This window comes from Kogia breviceps, chromosome 2 (genome assembly GCF_026419965.1).
Source record: "Kogia breviceps isolate mKogBre1 chromosome 2, mKogBre1 haplotype 1, whole genome shotgun sequence".
Taxonomy (NCBI): domain Eukaryota; kingdom Metazoa; phylum Chordata; class Mammalia; order Artiodactyla; family Physeteridae; genus Kogia; species Kogia breviceps.
In genome coordinates this window covers 130,484,295-130,500,257 of record NC_081311.1, presented here as the reverse complement: position 1 = coordinate 130,500,257, position 15,963 = coordinate 130,484,295, and the positions used below count along the sequence as shown (strand labels likewise).

Below are 15,963 nucleotides of genomic sequence, written 5' to 3'. Positions count from 1 at the left end.
CATGTCTTACCAATGCTTTCAACAGAATGGAAGTCACAATGTAGTTTCCATGGTCTGCACGTGTATAAATTTGGCAGTAACTGTATGTGTTATTGTCATTTCAATTTGTACACTGTTAAGTACACTGTTGGTACTGTAAGTGTTGAGTACAATTGCTATTTTAAAATATCTTCCAGGTTTGCACTCAACACTGAAAAGTTATTGTTTGTGCAGAAATGTAACAAAACAGAATAAGAGGGAAGCAAGTACTGATACCAGCGAAGCAAATATTCATTGTTGGAGAATGATCTGTATTCCTTATAAAGTAACAACCAGCTGCTTTATGGGACCTAAAAATGTTGATACTTAGAATACAAGTAAAGCAAGCTATTGTTATATTTTGTTACTGAGATACAAGCAAAAGATTTGACTTTTATATGCCAAGCAATGCAATTCAGGACTGGAGAAATTTGTCAAACCCTCAAAATGGATAAAATAATTTTTAAAGCAATGATAGACAGACAGGTTTGATTCATATGTAGTGCCGAACGATCTCAAGGTAATTTGTCATAGTTTAATTGTCATAAAATAATGGTGTACGTTATAATTGATGGCATCTTAGATTCTATAAAATATGACGTGTGTGTGTGTGTGTGTGTGTGTGTGTGTGTGTGTGTGTGTTGCTTGCTTTCTTGCTTGATTGGTGATACGGTGAATTTCTTTTAGACCCAATTTAATTTTATTTATTTGTTGTTTAATGAACATGATTCACAGATTCTTCTCTTCTGGCTCTATTTCTTGGTTGTGACTTTGTTCAACTCTTTATGTCTTATCTAAAGGAACTCCGGTCTGAGGTGGAGCTGGAGGTGTTAGGAGACACAGAAGGACTCAACCTGTCATTCACAGCTGTCTGCAATACCGGGACCCCCTTTCCACACCAAAAGAAATGCTCTCACATGAAGGTGGGAGACACAGTAAGTAGGTGTCCCATAGGTCATCTGAACAAACATCTAGATGATCTGTCAGAAGTTACCTTAGTGCACTGAAGCTGGACTTTTCCTTTCAAGGATTTCAAAAGCGATTTTCAAAGATTTCCTAATAAATGCTTTCGCAAAGCTGATCCCCATGCAGCTTTGTTCCTTCCCATGCATATTGGCGACTAGAAGAAGATAATTAGTATTTTCTTTTTTTCCAGGCTTCGTTCAATGTGACTGTGAGTATACCAAACTGTGAGAGAAGAAGTAGGCACATTATCATAAAGCCTGTGGGGCTGGGGGACGCCCTGGAGATCCTTGTCAGTCCGGAATGCAGCTGTGACTGTGAGAAGGAAGTGGAGGTGAACAGCTCCAGATGCAGCAACGGGAACGGCTCCTTCCAGTGTGGAGTGTGCGCCTGCCACCCTGGCCACATGGGTCCTCACTGCGAGTGTGGGGAGGACACGCTGAGCACTGACTCCTGCAAGGAGGCCCCAGGACTCCCCGCGTGCAGTGGAAGAGGCGATTGCTACTGCGGGCAGTGCATCTGTCACTTGTCCCCCTATGGAGACATTTACGGCCCTTACTGCCAGTGTGACAATTTCTCCTGCGTGAGACACAGAGGGCTGCTCTGTGGAGGTAGGCCATGTCCAAATCCACCTTACAGGGCGACTGTGCACATATCTAGGAAGGGCTTTGCATCCTTTGCACCTTCCACAGCCACCTGGGCACAGTAGATGCTCAATAAATGTTTGCTGATCAGTTGAGTGGGTTGACCTTTAGGCTAAGGTAACTGATCCTCCCTTATGTTTTTTTCTGGCTCTGACATTCCTTAGGGGTGAGATCTCTGCCAGCTGAACTTACATCTCTATTATTATTTCCCTGGGAGTAAGGAGGTAAACGATGGATGCCTTCTCTGGTTATTACCCAGATGCCACAAAACTGCATGTAATTGAACTCCATTATCTTCCAGACTATTCTGGATCAGGCTCTTGGTATCTGACTCAACTCTTAAATGCTTATTACTTTGGAAAGATAAAAAGCCAGGCTACTTAAGGAGTATACTACAAAGGACGAGGGACACAAAAATTCTAAATGGACTTTCAGGGCCTTCATTCACTCCATGCATATTTATTAAACACCTGTTATGTAACGGATACTATGTTAGGCACAGGATATAATAAAGATGAATAAGGACATATGCGAAGAAGGCTATGGAAAGGGTAAAAATGAAAAGTCCTTGGAATTTTTTGAGGCTGAGATAAATTTTAAGTAGCAGAAATATTTATGTTCTAACATCCTTTGTAGATGTAAAAATCGCTTTAGTTTAAAACTATATTACATATAACATGACTATTATAAAATCATTCTGAGAGATGCACATACATATTTAAGTACAATCTAGTCAGACAAGAATTACAAATGTGTTAATATACTTTTAAATGATACAGATTTGTGTTACAATTGAAATCGTAACCGAATGCTGAATTTAAGCTCATGTCTTTTTTTTTTTTCACAGTGTGTGAGCAGATAGCTTTTCAAAACAGAAAGCCATTATCTTTACAGAAAACTAAGCAAGTTACGTTTTCAAACCACAGTGTCGGGAACATATAAAAGAGACTGATTTTCAGGGGAAAAGGCCTTTGAAAACCATCTGATACCCTTAGAAGTGCACCTCCGTTTCATTTCTTGGCTCTTGCTGTTGCTGCCAATAGACTCTTCTGAGGCTGCCTTCTTTCTTCCCCACCAAAGAGTGAAAAGTTTAGGGTCTGTCCAGATTGAGATACATTTCTCTCCCCTTTCATTCAAAGGTGTTTTTTCTTATCTAATGGGTGTGTTTCCAAACCTACATTGGTCTTCTTTTCACACAATGCAGACAGAACACAGCCTGAAGCCAGAGGCCATCACCAAGTCTCAAAAAGAATCTATTCAGCGGAACCCCAGATTGCATTTCTAATAGAAATCTTTAATAGAATATGTGCCTAAGACATTTGAAATTGCCTTTCAAAAAGAAAGAACTCCAAAGTGTAATCAAATACAGTATAACAGCAATTATGACCCCACCTGTATTTCACCCTTTAGATCTGAAGTCAGAGGTCTAAGGCTGTGTAAATTGATGGGTTACGTTCAGCAACACAGTTCTTCCCGTTTTTTAATGGTCTTTCAGTTGCTTTTGTGTCACACATGCGGACGGACATAAATTCAGAGTCAACTTGATCTGTGCATTTGTAGTTCAGGTGGTCTGACAACAGTGCCTCTCTTTGAATCAGATACAGTGATCGCTAAAGAAATTCTATTTCGAAAATACAATTTTTTTCATTTGGACTCAGAAAACTTCACCAATGCCCATTTCCTTCATACATTGGGGTACTTTCCCATCCTCAACCATGACTGTTTCTCAAAAGCGTTTTTGTGTTCAGTAACATCTCAAGGGATGTTCCTCTATTATTAGTAACTTTCTCTTTTAAAAGGTATAATAAAAGTACAATCATTCAAATTCAGTGAAGAGCAATGGAGCACCTACTATGTGCCTGGCATTGTGCTTAGCGTAGGGATAAAACTGATCCTGGCCTTGTGAACACACATGCTATTGTTGCTGTTGTTTGTCACAGAGGCCTGACTATGCTACAGCCTCATTTCTCGTGTAAATCTCACTTATTTTACAACTAACATACTCTGCAATGTGCTGCTTCTCTGAAGGGCCATTATCACAATGTTCTTTTCATGCACTTTCTTCCATCCATCTGTAAAAACTCAAAGATAGAGGGCTCCATTGATTTTTCCCTTGCCCAAATTCCATTAGTCTTTTATTTATTTATATTTTTTTTTCGGTACTTGGGCCTCTCACTGTTGTGGCCTCTCCCGTTGCGGAGCACAGGCTCCAGACGCACAGGCTCAGCGGCCATGGCTCACGGGCCCAGCCGCTCCGCGGCAGTGGGATCTTCCCGGACCGGGGCACGAACCCGTGTCCCCTGTATCGGCAGGCGGACTCCCAACCACTGCGCCACCAGGGAAGCCCCCATTAGTCTTTTAAATTTTGATTCTAAGAGACTGGAAACTCTAACAGGCAAACAGCACTACAGAAAAAAACTTCCTGCCATTGTGCACTTAGTTATCAGTCAATGGCATTCCAGAAAGATCTCTCCCTCTCAAAAGAGTCTGATAATTTTTTCTTGATCTTTGGTTATCATCTTGCCTCTACATGAAGCCATTATGAAGTTTTGTTGTTGTTGTTATTGTTGTATGAACAGGTACCTTAGATAATTGGTTGTTTGTGGATATCAATTAACAACTTTTGTGACTGGGTTAATGGTTCTGGAAGGCCCACCGAAAGGGAGTGTTTCTAAGTTCTGAAAGGAGCTCTTGGAAGGGTTTTCTAAAACTTCTGCCAAGTAATTCTTATATGCAGTGATACACTTGGGCATTCTCAAAGGCTTTGGAAATGCACATTTCATTTGACAATATTTATATACTGTATACATTTTTCAGAATAAACTCCAATATGGAAATCACTCCCGATCATGAAAGTAAGTTTCCCCTTTTGCTGAGGAAGAAACAAAAAGCAATTGTACTTTAGAGGTTAGCTTACATATAAAAATTAAATGAATGGTTTTGGCCTAAATAACCTAACTATTCTTAGCTTTGAATTAATTAGTTCAATTATGAATTAAATAGGTTATGAAATGCAGTCTTAATGTCATGGATCCAGATAAATTTCAACTCATCTTTCATTAGAGAAGTGTAAGTCTTTTTAGTATATATATGTACAAATTACTATATTACCCTCTCTATATAGATATAGATGATACAGATATAGATACAGATACAGATGTAGATATATAAATATAGATATAGGTATAGATACAGGTACACATACACCAGGAGAAGTCAGAATCCAGCTTCAAAATCTTTGTGGTTTATCCTCTGTTCTGTGATTTCCTACTCTATGTCTCTTAAGGCCAGGTCATGAAGATAGAAAAGTAACGACCTTCTAGACCAAAGTTTACAAGAGAAAACCCAGAATCCTTCTTTCTACAATGAACGTGGCAGTGCCTCCTACAAATGGAAACCTGCCTCACTTGTGATTTCTTTTACAGCTGTTTTGTTTTCAGTATAATTCCAGGAGTTTTAATACTGATGGATAATTTTGCTATCAGATTCTTCTTACTGGATAGTGTTTAGGAGTAATGATAATAACTTATATATTGCTTATTTATGGGCCAAGCACCGTTCTAAACATTGTTATATATTATCTCAGGTAATCATCATAACAATCCGATGAAGTAGTGCTATTAATAACCCCTCCTTACCAATGAGGAAACTGAGACATAGAAAGGTTGAGTAATTTTCCCAACTTGGCCCAGCCCGTACCAGAGCCAGGACCCAAACATGTGCTGTCTGGCTCCTCACCTGTGCACTCACCCATTAGGTACTCAACCACCACCACCATGCCCACATGCCTTTGGAATGTTGCCAAAGAGCAAAACTTGGGAGGTGATAGCTGGTGTGCATTTCCTTTTCTGAAGAAAAGTGTCAGTTACGAAATTTGTAAGTAAATGCTGTTTGTTTGGAATAGCAAAAGTCAATTTAGAATCTTGGGCATGGCAGGCACCCAAAAAATATTATGAAAGAACACACAAGCCCATTACCTGAAACACTTTATTTAACATTTTATAGTAGTTCAGACACTACTCTGTGGCCACTTCGTCAGGAGCTCTTCAGGAGCCCCTCTTGTCTCTCAGCCTCTTCTGTGAGGATCCCATTATCTGATTACATGTTAAATGCTGATGCTCTCCAGGGATTTCCTCACTCTATCTGCTTGCCCTAGATGATCTCATCGACATCAGCTTCAACCGCCATCTATCACTGATGCATTCCAAACCCCAAACTTCAGGGCTATATATACGTATTCAACCACCCATGGGTCCCTCAAACTCAAACCAAAAATGAACTCATTGTCTTCCCCATCCTAAGCTGCTCTTCCTCCTCTGCCTCAGAACAATCTATTCATTTAACAATTAAGCACTCTCTGTGCCAGGCACTGGGGATAAGGCACCGCATGAGTTACTTCCATTCCAAGGCAGTAAACAGCTGCCCCATCCAGCTAGCAGCCCAAGGGGGTGACCTGGGGAGGATTCCATCCTCTCTCTTCCCCTCCCCTGCCACCCTGGGCATCCCATGCCATGAATTTCATCCCCTTTCCTTTCCACTCCCATGGACACTGTTCAGAGCCTCATATCTTCTTGCCTCTATTGCTGGGAGAACCTCCTTACTTGCTTTTCTGTGTCTAGTTTGACCCTCTCTACTGATGCCAGGACATTTCTAGACACATAGCTATCTCTTCAGGTCTCTCCCTTACTTAAAATTTCATAACTTTCAAGATAAAACCTCTTACTTTAGTCCATAAAGCTTTTCATGATGTGATTTCTGATTTTTGTTGACCTTTTCCTCCTATCCTTACGGACACCCCATACTCACCTTTGGCTTTATTCATGTGACTTTACTATGGGTATTAAGCAGGTCACATGATTACACACTTCTGTCATTTACCTATGCTTTTTTCTCTGCTTATAATGCACATAACCCTCTTCTTCTATCTTCTATCCTTATCTTCCAAATTCAGCTCAAGCATCACTTCCTCTGGAAACTTCCCCAAATCTCTTGTCTAATTTGGAAACTTCCTCTGTGTGTATTGCACTTATCACGTTGTACTTATTAGCAGTAGTATCTATTTGCCTGTCTCCTAGACTAAGCTATAAGCTCAGCCACCTTGTCTTATTTAATTTTGTATCCTCAAGCCTAAAACAATCTTTGGCACATGATATATGCTCAATTAAAATTTGTTAAATAAGTGAATTTGTTGGGCACTCACTGTATGCCTGTAGGACATCTATTTGGTGAATACAAAGCTAGGAGATTTACACATTATCTCATCTGACCACAACCATTGGAAGCAGCTTTTATTCCCTCTACTTTATAGATGAGGCTTTCATGATTACTCAGCTTGAGTGATGTAGAGGTGGGACTACTAAAGTCTATCTTGTATCTCTATCCTACGGCACCTTAATTGAAAGCAAAAAATTTAAAAAACTACATATATATATATATCTATACACACACACACACACACACACAGTTGGCCCTTGAACAACACGGGTTTGAAGTGCATGGGTCCACTTATATGCAGATTTTTTTTCAATAAATATATTGGAAAAATTTTTGGAGATTTGCAACAATTTGAAAATACTCACAGATGAACTGCATAGCCAGAAATATCAAAAAATATTTAGGTATGTCATGAATGCATACAGTATATATAGATACTAATCTATTCTTACATAGGCATAAGGTGAGTGATATTTAATATAAAATTAATAATGTGTTAGTTTTCTTACTGTTTTATAACTTTGCTTTCAAAGCATTACATTACTGTACAGTATGCCTTTCTCATAATTGGAGAAACTGCATATCAGCCTACCATTACAGGTAAGTGGTTTTTTTAGACAATGTAATCATGCTTCTATATGAACATATCTATAATACTGTATGCCATAAGCATTTTTAACAATTCATTCATTGGTATATAGGCTAGGCTACTGGGAAGCAATTATATCAATTATACTAGGCTACCATAAAGCAATCATATTGCTGCTTCTTTGTTATCAAGGCATGAATAGCTATATCTGTAAATAAATATGAATTTCCTTTTCACATTATCTTTTCATTTTTTATGTCTCATGTTGGTAATTTGTATAATATCTACAGTGTTATAAGACAATATTGATGTATGTACTGCCAGACGATTCGTCTTGTAAACTTACGGCATTGATAAATACAGTACAGTACTGTAAATGTATTTTCTCTTCCTTATGATTTTCTTACTAACATTTTCTTTTCTCTAGCTCACTTTATTGTACGTATACAATACATATAACATACAAAATATGTGTTAATCAACTGTTTACATTATCAGTAAGGCTTCCAGTCAACAGGAGGCTGTAAGTAGTTAAGAGTTGAGGGAGTCCAAAGTTACCCTCAGATTTTGGCCTGGGGGGACGGGTGAGAGTGGGGCGGGGGGGGGTTTGTCAGTGCCCCAACCCATGCGTTGTTCAAGTGCCAACTGTATATACACACACATACTTGCACACACACACACCAAGTAGCTATTATAGGCTTCTGGATTATCTTATTTCAATTGGTTATAAATTCTGTTGGATATAACATCAGGCAACCAAGTTGGTTCAGTTAAGAGACCAGATCAATGAATATATACAGTTCGCAAAATACGTTCCATAAAATATATCTACGCTCACTTCCCCCCGCACCCACACACACGCACTCACTTTTTTTCTCGTTTTATTTCTTCAGTCTTTTTGATGGTGTTCAAAGGCAAAGAGAAAAGATGGCCCCCAAGATCCGGAAATGGCTTTAGCCCTAAGAAACCCAGGGCTTTGTTTTGCAGATAACGGCGACTGTGACTGCGGCGAGTGCGTGTGCAGGAGCGGCTGGACGGGCGAGTACTGTAACTGCACCACCAGCACGGAGCCCTGCATCTCCGAAGACGGGGCGCTCTGCAGCGGGCGAGGGGGCTGTGTGTGCGGCAAGTGCGTTTGCACGAACCCCGGAGCCTCGGGACCCACCTGCGAACGTTGTCCCACCTGTGGCGATCCCTGTAACTCTAAATGGTAATGTCTCTACGCTCACCAGTGCTTCCTGTCCATAGGGTTCATGGTGATCAAAGTTATAATGACATTTTATACACTCAGACCTCAGATTTTTCTTGCTGGCTTTGGTCTCCAAGCCTCCATCAAAACACACAAACCCGCAGGGCCCCTGCAATCCTCAGCCTGGAACGTCAGCCTCTCCCTTGCCTCTCAGCGCTGATGATCCAGGGCCACAAAGTCATATTTCTGCAAGAGAGCCTAGCGGGGAAGCTGAGCTGATGTCCCACGCTGATAACGTCGATAGTCTGTCCCTTACAGTACCAACCACACATCAGGAATGCCCTGGGGGTAGGCTGAGGACACTCACATTCAGTACTTTTTTAAGGGAAACAGACAAGCTTCTTTCTTATCTAGACGTTTATAGCCTGACCTTACTGATTCTTTCCTATCTATAAACTCATAAAGGCAAAGAGGCAGAAAGATGATCTTGGCTTTCCATTCGTTCCCTCTTCTTTACCACTCATGCTCTTTGGCACCTTTCTTTGGTTGTCATTCTACACAGCTATTGTGACTGACACTTTCTTTTATACAATGTGAACAACAGCAAAAAAACAACCACATTGTTTTTATTTTCCAGTAAAAAAAAAAGAAAAGTTTCTTTCCTTGGCAGCTAACTTCTTAATGAAAGCGGGGCAACATTTGCAGGTTAAGTGAAGCAAATCTCCAAATTGGCTGTGTTAGGACATTGCAGGTATAATGTATTATACAGCAAACGTGCTTAAGCAGTTCATACTTTCATTAACTCTGGTACCTAAAATGGGGACATGTGCATTTCCAATGTAAACAAAGTAAGAAAATCAGTATCAGTATTCATTCAGTGGTTGCTCACTATTCAGGGGTCAAAACTTCTCTGTCACTGTGCCTGGACATATGCCAAGAGAAGCACGGGCACAAGTTTAGACTTACTTGAATAGAATTTAATATAAAATGTCATTTCAAGGTATCTCTTCTATTATTTTTCTATTTTATCTTCTCTGTAAACATGATTCAATCTTCTTTGAAAATTTTTTTTATTTAACTACAGTTGATTTACAATATTGTGTTAGTTTTAGGTGTTCAGCTTCAGATTCTTTTCCATTATAGGTTATTACAAGATATTGAATATAGTTCCATGTGCTATATGGTAAATCCTTGTTGTTTATCTATCTTATATGTAGTAGTGTGTGTATGTTAATTCCAACTTCCTAATGTATCTCTCCCCTTCCCCTTTCCCCTTTGGTAACCAGAAGTTTGTTTTCTTTGTCAAACATGATTCAATCTTAAATCAGGTTTATAAGACATGAAATTAGTAGTCCAAGGAGTTTGAATTTGAGAAATCGGATAGAGTGATCCCCCTGGTGTTTGTTAGTTTTGAGATGAAACCATTCTATTTATTCTTTCATGCATTTATTTATCAAATAGGTATTAAGTACTTACTATAGGCCAGGAATCATGTTAGGCCATAGACATACAGTGATACTGAAACAGTTACAGTTGCTGCTGTCACAGCTGCTGAGCATCTACTGGGAAAGACAGAACATTTTAAAAAGTAATTATAATGATATCTGGGCTAACAGTTACAATAAGTGATAGAGAGGGTGCAGTGGAACTATATGGCAGGAGATTAAGCTACCAGACTAGCTCGGGCAGCCATCAGTGGGATGCACAAAGGTGTAGAGCTTTTAAGGGCTTCGGCAATCTCAAGCAGCCCCACTGCAAAACCACTCCAAGTAAATATATAACCCAGATAAGTGCAGTGTGGTTGCAGTGCAAAGGCAACTTCCAGGTAAGACTGCTATCCCTACTCCACATAGATTGCTGCTCCTAAACCCTTCCAGCAGAGGAATTCAGAGGCTTCCACTACAAGGGAACTAACTGGTAAGGATTAGGGAAGGCTTGCCTAAGGAAGAGCTGTTTCAGCTGAGATTTGATGAGGCATGGTGGACCTGGGGAATGTTTCCAGCACGTAGAGGAGCACACCTTTCCTGGGGCAGCATAATGTGTGCCCACAGTAAGAAAACTTTGGCAGCTTTGGGTTACTCCAAACACTATCCAGCTGTAAAGTGATTTTCAGCGCAAGATTAGTTCAGGGTCTAAGCTTTACTTTCCTGTATAGACATCTTTAGAGCAGCTTAATTCCTGGGCTATGTTCTTGGAAATACACTTTTCTATAAGTAGAAATCCTTTATTTAAAAACCTGCATTAATGAGGATCCAGGCTGTAGTCCTCAGCTTTTGAAAATATCCTTATCAAGGCTTGGACGCATTCAAAAGAGTTACAGAAAAGTGAATCTTTAAAATAGGCATTCAGGACATATGAGAATTCTTGGAATTCTTATTAAAACACAGACCATTTCTATTAAGAAAGTCACACTTTGTCTAGTCTCTAATCATATTTTAGTACCACGCTTCATATTTTAGAAGGGCGGGACTAAATCCTTCCCAGGAAAATGTTTAATGAAAATATAGCTAAATCAAATACCAAAATAATTGGGTTTTTTGTTGTTGTTGGGGAAAAACAATTTTAATCTAACCAATCAGAAGCGATCAGTACAGATGAATGAGGATAGTAGCTATTATCAAGGCTGGCTCATGGAACACTGATTACTGAATGGAATTCAGAATAAAGGAGTTTCCTCTTGGACATCAGCCAACCATCTTTCTGAAAGTAACGAAACACAATATCCTCTCTGAGACACTCCTATAGCCAGAACCATAGTAACAGCATTAAAGCAATATCCCAACTGCGTATCTATTTTCCACCAACACAAACTGATCAACTCTGTTGAATAATGTTCACAGGAGCTGCATTGAATGCTACCTGTCTGCAGATGGCCAGGACCGAGAAGACTGTGTTGACAAATGCAAATTAGCTGGTGCGACCATCAATGAAGAAGAAGGTTCTCCTTGTTTGAAATTGCTTTCCTTTCCTTTGCACACTTTTGGAGAGGCAGAAACTCGGTGGAGGGTTTTTCAGTAGCTCAACCTCATTTGTACTAGGGTGTTAATTCCTTCGCATTCATTTTTAAGAGTAAATGCATTCCAGAAAGCTAAAGACTTGATGGTTTGGGAAGCAAGCAGTTTAAAGTCCCGGCTATGCTATTTGCTCTGTTGCAAATTCATCTCTGCTTAACACATGCAATTGGAGAGAATTCCAGAATGCTATATTTTTTTGAATTAGAAGAGTGGAAAATTGAAGAAATAGCTAAATGTTAACCTCCAAACCTGAAATCATCCTCTATCGTCCGATTACCTTATTTCACGATAGGACAAAGTAAGGTATAATGTGGGTTTTCTGATAGCAACTCTCAAGTCACCAGGCAGTTTCTGGTTAGTGGCCATTTTTCCTGCCCTCCCCTCCATATGCTTTTACTCCCAGCTTTCCAAACATGGGCATTACATGGTCATCCTTAATTCCCTGTTGCCTTGGTCCCAAACTACAAGAAGGGCCTGTTACCTTTAACTACTAAGCAAACTCTGCTCTTGCTTCCACCTGCCTTTTCTTTTTTTTTTTTTTTTTTTTTTTTTGAGGTACGCGGGCCTCTCACTGTTGTGGCCTCTCCCGTTGCGGAGCACAGGCTCCAGACCGCAGGCTCAGCGGCCATGGCTCACGGGCCCAGCCGCTCCGTGGCATGTGGGATCTTCCCGGACCGGGGCACGAACCCGCGTCCCCTGCATCAGCAGGCGGACTCTCAACCACTGCGCCACCAGGGAAGCCCTCCACCTGCCATTTTTGAAGTTGCTTACTTAAAATCAGATTCTTTCTAATGGCAAAATATTAGGTCAAATCTGTAAATTGGTTGTATTTTAGCTGGGAAGGTGTTTAAAAAATAACTTGTGAACTTTAAAACAAAGCCGATGACTGACTTCGCCCAAAGGGACCATCTGGGGGGATTTGTTTTTCCATCATCACAAACCCCCTGCCTTATTCCACTGCTCAGGTAAGGATTTGTTCTGCACACCTCAGAGGCACCGCCACGGTGCATCTCAGGAATGGAATAACCAAGACGATAATTTATGACACTCTAGGATACGTATCTTGAATAGACGAAGCTAGAATACAGAAATTAATCCATTTCCAAAGTGAAATAAGTTAGTGATATTTATATTGTTTTGAAACTTACCAACATTGTTTTAAAATTGAGGTTTCTGACTGTACACAGTTAAAAAACCCTGTATGCAGGGGCATGATTAGTGCTTATGAAACCCCTCGCCTGTGCTTTTCTGGTGCCTCAGATAAATATGCCAAATAGCCGTAAATTGGACAAGATGGTATGTACCTTACACTAATACCGAAGGTAAGATGCGGTAAAAGCACCGAGTAAAGTGGCATTGTGGCCTGTCCACATTAGTAACTAGTACAAAATCTCAGCATATCCTTCTGGCTTCATTTCACAGCAAACAGTTGGGATATTTACCAAGTGTTTTAAAGAAATGACTAAAAATTGCAGAAAATGCCCTGCAAATGACTAGAACTGAATTGACTAGCAGCGTGAGAAATCTAATGTGCTGAGGGGAAAAAAGAAGTAAACCTTGGAAACATGTAAATCATGAACAGGGAATTACTATATTTAAATACACAGTTTTCTGAGTATAGGTTATCATAAATGCTTGGATTTGAGAGGAAGACAGGATTCTCAAGTGGCATTTAAAATTTTTACATTGTTCTTCTTGTATAATTGACTAAATTACCTTCAAAATAGGGGACTACAACTATTTCTAACTCAGAAATCAAAAATAATAATTGGATTACTAGTACCATTTAAAGCACTAATCTTGATGAATTCGAGAGAAAAACTATCTTTATCAGCCTGTGAATTAAAAAAGTCACTCTTCTAATGGGCCTTTTTATAAGTCCTATTTCAAGTTACTCACCCAGTTGTGTTAGTGATCATACCATCTTGAAATTATCACAACATATTTGCTCTTCCATGGGGTCTTTTATCAGCCCATTCTTCCCCTAATAAGGACATGGAGAGTAAAGTAAGATAATCATAAACTTCATAATCTGAATAAATTATTCCTCACCTATGCTATGGAGACTAGTGTGAGTATTTCTAAGGACATGTGGTTTAACTTTATTCATTCCACTTTACTGAAGTAGAAGTTTTTAATTTACCCCAATAATCGTGTACTCAGAGCATTGTTACTCAAAGTGCGTTCCATGGAACACTAGTTCTGAAAGTGTTAAATGGACAAAAGCACCCATGGTCATATAAATTTTGTAAATGGAAAGCTAAGCTTTTTGTTTTCTTTGCAAGACTGAGAGTTGTCATGTATATTAAATTAAATGTGCATTGTGAATTTACAGGAGAAGCAAAGGGAGGAATTAGAGTAAGGAGGGATTCCCAAATTTATTTGACCACAGAACTCTTTTTTTTTTCCCCCCTTGGGAAACTGTTTTCTCTGAGAACTACTGCCTTAGCCCCAGAGGCGAGGTCTTAAACACATAGTTATCTTGATTCAATGGTGCAGACAGTTTATATTTTCCACACCTTTTCTGGACCTTCCCAGACCCCAGCCTTTTCACCTCCATTCTCACATTTCTTCCTTTTCTAAGTATGATTTCATGGACTGCCTGAGATCTTATTTTCATCGTATTATTCTAGAACAGCACTGCTAGCACTCATAAAAGTGGGTAAAAAAGAAAGGTCCATTTCTAATGAACAGCAAAAGAAAACCTTAGCAGCTAATTATGCAAATCTCCAGCCCAAGCTGGACCTTTTCACTGCACATTCAATAATGCATTTTAATACCCAAACACTACAAAACAGGCTAAATCTAGAGTCATAACAGTCATGAAAAGGAGTGGTGAAGTAATTAAAGCAAGAAGGGAGTCGTGACTCAAAGGTCATATTAGCAGTTCCATTAAAACTTTAAAAATCCTGGCCAAGTAAATTAAGCCTCCCTGTGCTTCAGTGTAGCTCTTTAAGGGAAAATAAAAAAGCAGGATTAATATTACTGAAAGGAGTATTATGAGCTGTCCACATATTTTCTACCTGAGAATAAAATGTTCCATTAAGTAAGATTGAGAGGAGCAGGGCGGGTGTCCACTGTCACGGCAGAGACGGGGAGGGAAAGAAAAAAACACTCCAAAACAAAAAAAAGCATATTCCCAGAGACTTCATGAATCCTTGCTAACTAGATGGTTTGGTAGGAGAATGTGTGGTGGAGGTCGTCTAAAAATGACCAAAGTATGAATTACATATACAGTTCTGTTGCTGTCAAACACATGAAATAACACAAATTTCACTAATCAGGTGCTGCCCAGAGGTGCCCAAACCTCTTCATCAGAATCACCTCATTAAAAATACTACTAACAATTCACTAAAATGCAAGCTCCTGTCCAAACCACAGACTTCTCAAATCAGAATAGCCAGGGTGGGTCCCTGGAATCCATCACTGCAGAACTCTGAGGTGATTTAGATGATGGTAAACATTTAGGACCAGATGAGAATAATTTGTAATTAGATTTCTTAATATTCATGTGTAAATAGATGCTTCTAATGGATTCAAAGACAGTTTGTTCACCTAAATTTATCCTCTGAAATCTTATTAATAATGCCAAATGTTTTACTAGTCCTTGTTGTGATAGATAATACAGGCATGCTTCTTACAGACTCTGATGAGATGTTTAACTTATAAATTAAATGCAAAAACAACTTAATTTTCTATCTTGCTATGGCTATAGCATTGTTGAACCAAAAAATAGACTATTATTTAATATTTCTTTGTTAGAATCAGAGGAACACACATAGATTCTGTTTTATTAAAATATTTTTATGTTGAAGCTAATGAGAAAAGTTATAGGTCTAACAAGACTGTCCGAGATTATCTGGGACAGTCCCAGTTTTGTATTCTGACCCATTGTGTCATAATACACTAATTTTGGATCATATGTCTTAAAATTTTAGGATAAGAGCAAAAGGTCATTCTATTTACAGGTTTCTGAAAAAAAGCGTTTGTAACAGTATCATTGAAAAGTCTCTAACTTAGAAGATAGGAGAACTTTAAGCAGGTTTTTTTTTTTTTTTTTTTTTTTTTTTGTGGTAGGCGGGCCTCTCACTGTTGTGGTCTCTCCCGTTGCGGAGCACAGGCTCCGGACGCGCAGGCTCAGCAGCCATGGCTCACGGGCCTAGCCGCTCCGCGGCATGTGGGATCTTCCCGGACCGGGGCACGAACCCGTGTCTCCTGCATCGGCAGGCGGATTCTCAACCACTGCGCCACCAGGGAAGCCCAAGCAGGTTTTTTTTTTTAATTAGAAAAATCCTACATAATTTTGGCATAGGTGCCAGATCACTAAAATGG

The 15,963-nt window shown here is 39.5% G+C and overlaps 1 protein-coding gene across 1 annotated transcript in view; it reads left to right on the top strand.

Annotated features, from left to right (window-relative positions):
• The window catches only part of ITGB6 (integrin subunit beta 6), a 72,988-nt gene that overhangs the window by 42,439 nt on the left and 14,586 nt on the right, over positions 1-15,963 (top strand). Inside the window, exons 10-13 of the mRNA XM_067027519.1 lie at positions 819-953; positions 1,175-1,592; positions 8,416-8,638; positions 11,458-11,555. Coding sequence (XP_066883620.1) covers positions 819-953; positions 1,175-1,592; positions 8,416-8,638; positions 11,458-11,555 — 874 coding nt within the window. The remainder of the gene's footprint in view (positions 1-818; positions 954-1,174; positions 1,593-8,415; positions 8,639-11,457; positions 11,556-15,963) is intronic.